Raw genomic sequence first — 5452 nt, forward strand, 5'->3', positions numbered from 1 at the left:
ATTTCGAACTTACTGATAAAGATGAAGACGATGAAGATGAAGATGAAGTGTCTTTGGCCAAAATAAAGCAATTAGAGAATGCCTTCAAGCTTCAGCAAGAAAGGATAGCAAGTTTAGAGAAAGAAGCTGAGATGCTTCCTGAGCTGCTTTTTCAGATGGAAAGTCTCCAAACCGCGATTGAAAAAGGCAAAGGTAATTTGAGTCCATAGGGAAAAATATGCAACCAGTTGGTTGGATGCAACCAATTCGCTGGTTTTAAAGCATTATGGAGCTGAACTCCTCCGAGAAGAATTGTAAATTAGTCTTTTAAGTTCATTTTTGTTTCACCACCCATGTGGTATGGGACAAGTGCGCTTTACAAAATTACAAGACAATCACCCTTCCTTGCAGTCAATTAGAGACTGAAGTACAAGAGGTGCTGCACAACGGCATCTTTTCTCAGCGTAATTGACTGATTCTCAGCCTTCATACGACTGCAGTGATGGGAGGCGCGGGTGATGACCACATCGCCAGCCTGACTTCCCAAGGCGTACAGCAGGAGATAAACCCAGACGGTTTCCCATTCAGAGAATAGTCCCGTCCAAAAGAACTTTACGTCGATGAATGTTTTTCTTTGAACAAGCCGTACTTTACAAGACAAGACAACAACACATTAAACTTCTGTGGACCACGACAGCTTCCGTTACAAAATGCTTTGGCCTAAAAACTTTCAAGCAGTTTTAGAAAACTATTTTTGGCGTTTTAATTTTTGTGTTCTGACCATGAAAAGAGTCAGTAGCGAACAGTGCATGAGGCAGGTTATATAGGTTTTAGTATTAGGATTCCTGTCATCAGGAGTAATAGGATCATACGATTAGGGAATAGGAGTTGTTGTGGCACGATCTAAACTTTGAATGCCGGAAAGATTTGATGAGTGAGTCTCGACCAAATGCGATTCTCCACTATCTCAAATCCCATAATACATCTTATTTAGTAGGGAATGGAGCTCCCGGTGTTGAGGTCAGGCCTCATTTGGACTGATAGCGGCTGCCAGCGGCGCCTGTATATGCTGATGTCCGTTCTCACCCATAGATCACTTGCTTGTAAAGCGCATTTGAGTATGTTAATAGAAAATGCGCTATATAAATCATTAACATTCGTTCATTCATTATTTACCCCTAGAATTTTGCTTAGGCATTGTTTTCGATTTCTCTTGGGACATGAAGATGCCCCCAGCTGAGAAATCGAAAGCAATGCCTATGCACAATTTTGGGAATAAAAGAGGTGTATTATAGGAATTGAGAAAGAAGAGAATTGATAGACTTTGATATATGACCACCCAAGTTAAAGTTGCGGCAGATGGATTTGGTAATGTGCTCAGTGCTGGATAAAACACTATACCAACGTCTAGTGAGAAAGTATAGGCGACCTGATAAACAATACTGAGCCCTCTGCAGCTTGCGTCATCCGACTCAATTCATATAAAAACCTTTTTAAATGATGTGATTGCTTGATCATTTCGAGAATTGAGAGGAACATGATAATCTCAGTGCATGAGATGATCAGGTTCCCGCTGAAACAAAAGATCTAGTATTTTCCGAAGGGATCCTTTTAAGATTTGTCGGTAGAGTAGCCTTCTTTGAATAGAGTTATCTGCGTTTTTTTTTTCTTCTGTAGTTGACGTGGACGAAGCGGAGGAGATCAAGCGCATGAATGTACTCACGGCAAAGCGAAATCTTACGTCATTTCGTGATATTCGGAAAGAAAAGCTGAGATACCGACCCCGTGGTAAAGCGTTTCATCTCACGGCGGGCGTTGCTTCTGATATAAAGCGGGGATCTCAACACTTTGATGTCGCAGATGATTGTATCAAGTTAGCTGCTGTATACCGAGAAATAGGTGACGTGGATAAAGCACAGCGGTATAAAACGCTCGCTTTTGATATTCGGGACAAAAGGCTGGGATCCCAACACCCTGATGTCGCAGCTGTTTATGACGAGCTTGCTGCTGTATACCGAAATAGAGGTGACCTGGATGGAGCAAAGTTCTATCTTAAGCTTGCTCTTGATTCTAAGGGAAAAAAGCTGGGATTTCAACACCCTGATGTCGCAGCTGTTTATGTGGAGCTTGCGGCTGTATACCGAAAAAGAGGCGACCTGGATAGAGCAAAGGGGTATGTTATGCTCGCTCTTGATATTCGGGAAAAAAAACTGGGATCCCAACACCCTGATGTCGCAGCTGCTTATGACGAGCTTGCTGCTGTATACCGAACAAGAGGTGACCTGGATGAAGCAAAGTGGTATCTTAGGCGCGCTCGTGATATTCGGGGGGAAAAAATCTGGGCTCCAGTCTCAACTGCCATGTCGTAGCTGTTTACAACTTAGGTGCTGTATTGGGAAAAAGTTAAGTAAAATTGTTGGGGAAAAAAAGCTGGGATCTGGGATTCCAGCACCTTGCTGTTTATGACGAGTGGGCTGCTGTACGCTGAGAAAAACAAGGTTGAGAAAAAGTTGCTCTATCTGCAATTGCAAATCTTTTTCTTACTGTCTTGTTGCAGTAAGATGGTGAATTTGATATGAATGACGAGATTTATTTTCCAATATCGACGAAGACATTCTCGGAAAAAATTCCGCGATTGCTTCTGAAGAGGAATTGAAATTATTCCTTTTGCTGTTCATACTTTTATATTTTATAATAAGTGGTAAGAACGAATGGGAAACAGCAACCGACATAAGGATTTCCTATATGTACTGATTATTCTGAAAATAAAGAGTAAAAGAATAAAGGGATTCGTAACAACACTCCCAACACATTTCGACGAAGCTCAGTTAATCTTAAATCCTTGAAATCGCAAGTGAAATTACAGAAGAAACTAACGAAGGGACAAACAAATAGCGCCTTAAAGTACCTGAATGGTAGATCCTCGCGCGTGCGTTTGAAACTATATGATGTTTAACGAATATTTCGAGCCCAGACACAGGGGGCCCGGGCAAACTGTTTGGCTGTTAACGGTCAAACTGGGCTGCAAGTATAATTTTCTAACAATTTAAATTAAGCCTCAACCGCCAAAATAGAAGGGTGGAATTATGAATCAAGTAAGCCTAGTTCTAAGCATAAGTATTGCTGAATTGTAATTTTTTTGTCAGTTAATTTTTGAGTGTTCATTTGAAGACCAAAATTCATCTTCTTTGAGCTGGTTAGTAACAGCATAACGATACCGGGATCCCGGCTAACCGGGTTGAAAATTTTCCATGTAATCACGTTCACCGGGCAGCCCGGTTAGCACAGTCGGTTAGTGCGCGGCCTTGGTGAAAAAAGGTCCCGAATTCGATCCCCGGATCTCACATCCTTGTTTCGACTTCTGTCCTTTCAGTGTAGCGTAAGTAGCTTTAAATACCCTTAAAAAACGGAGCACTGATGGAAAGAGGGGGTAAAATGAGCGCACCGTCGGCTTCCTGGGAGAAAATCCTCGCTCTAGAAGGTAAAGGAATTACCGACGTTAAATAAGATCTACCTTTACCCTGTACCTCTATATCTTTCACATAATTTCGATTAAAATCCAAGATATGGTGGTGCAATTATAATCACATATGATAACAAAATAAAAGTATTTTTACTGCAGTGTTGTTTGAGGTAATCCTTGTTCTGTGACATTTCACATGGCGGTCGGCCTCGTTTCATGGAGATCCGGTACTTCTCTTGTAATACTGAGCCTGCTTTTTATTTCCACCGTACCTTGTGCGTTTTGGAGAAATCGTCCTTTAGTTACCAAGTGTGTTGATGGTTTCGCTGAGACTGCAACTCAAAATGCTGCTATACCAAGAAATTTTGATACCTTTACCACGTGTTTGTCAAGACGCCATTCCATCTCTCCGATTCTTCGGAAAGGCTTCGCTTCTTGGAGAATAAATTACTACCCAAACTCTGTTGCAAGCTTTCAAGCTATCTTGCTCCTGAGGAGCGGCGATGTCGACCCAAATCCTGGTCCTTGCGTCTCCGACCAGCATATTCTTAGTGAAAAGCCAGTGCTACACTTCAATGGCCGACATTTGATGGAAATTCTCGAAGTATCGTGAACAAAACGAGTAAACTCGAACTTGACATTGCCGCTCTGCAATACGACATTATCGTTCTAACTGAAACACATTTGGACAATTCTATTTCTGACAGCGAAGTCCTCCCTAATAATTATTTGGTATTTAGACGGGATCGTAAATCTAATGGACGCAATGGAGGAGGCGTGGCGGCTGATTGCTGTGCGTGACCACATTACAGCCACTCCTCGAGTGTCTCTTCAGACTGAATCTGAATTCATCTTTATCGATATATTATTCTGTGATAAACGTGTAATTACTTTAGGAGTCTTCTACCGACCCTCCAACGAAGAAACGAAGCCTTTTGAGGAATTTCAAACTGCACTCCAAAAAATTGGTTGGAGAAATGATTTGATTTTAGTCGAAGACTTCAACCTCAACGCGGTTGACTGGAGAGACACTTGTGCGCTAAAAAAATCAGCAAATTACACTCTGCTGTTGGACATTGTTCATTTATTGACGCAGTTAGTACTAGATAGCCTTACGCGAGAGGCAAATATTTTGGACTTAGTCTTGGTATCGAATCTTGACATTGTTGACAATTTGATTGTAGGGGAAGGCTTTTCCGATCATAACGCTCTCACCTTCTCAATACCATCCATCTAAGTGTAAAATAATATGCATTTCTACCAAGAAGTCACCTCCTCTGAAGAAATATGTGCTTTGTGGATCTGAACTTGACCACATTGATTCTGTGTCCTACCTAGGTGTTACCTTGACAAACAACCTTAAGTGGTCCCAGCATGTCTCGTCCGTCTCTGGTAAGGCGAGCAAAGTCCTTGGTTTAATTAAAAGAAATTTTTGTAATTGTCCACGATCAGTAAAGGAAATTGCATACACAACATTGATTCGTCCAAAATTGGAATATGGCTGTGAAGCTTGGGACCTCCACTTTAAAAAGGATATCTCATCTCTTGAACGTGTGCAGAGGAAAATAGCCCGCTTCTGTTTAAACAATTACCAACCTACAGATAGTGTTACTGGGATGTTAAGGGACTTAGGTTGGTTCAGCCTCGAAACAAGGAGAACAATAGCCAGATTAAATTTGATGTATAAGGTATGCCACGGCACCGTTGATATCGATAAAAATAGTTACTTGCGCCCACATAGCAACTGCAGAGTCAAAACTCGTTCTAGTCATAATTATAAATTTTTAGATATAAATGCCACAAAGGATGTATATTTTTATTCTTTTTTTCCACGTACCTTAAGGATGTGGAACAAACTACCGAAAGGCATTGTTGAAAGTAATTCTCTAGAGACATTTAAGACTAACATTTCTAAGTATTTTATTGAAAGATTTTAGTATTTAAGTTATTTTTACATTGATTTATTTCTTACTTATTTTTTCGCATCACGTTTTAGTAGATGCAATTTTC

At 40.8% G+C, this 5452-nt stretch overlaps 1 protein-coding gene across 1 annotated transcript in view; it reads left to right on the forward strand.

The window, feature by feature from the left end:
• Nucleotides 1–3597, forward strand: part of LOC138033446 (kinesin light chain-like) — a 3847-nt gene extending 250 nt beyond the window's left edge. Inside the window, exons 2-3 of the mRNA XM_068881189.1 lie at nt 1–192; nt 1657–3597. The exon at nt 1–192 is cut by the window's left edge and continues 42 nt beyond it. Coding sequence (XP_068737290.1) covers nt 1–192; nt 1657–2348 — 884 coding nt within the window. The 3' untranslated portion in view covers nt 2349–3597. The remainder of the gene's footprint in view (nt 193–1656) is intronic.
• Nucleotides 3598–5452: the final 1855 nt, after the last annotated feature.

This window comes from Montipora capricornis, chromosome 14 (assembly GCF_036669925.1).
Source record: "Montipora capricornis isolate CH-2021 chromosome 14, ASM3666992v2, whole genome shotgun sequence".
NCBI lineage: Eukaryota > Metazoa > Cnidaria > Anthozoa > Scleractinia > Acroporidae > Montipora > Montipora capricornis.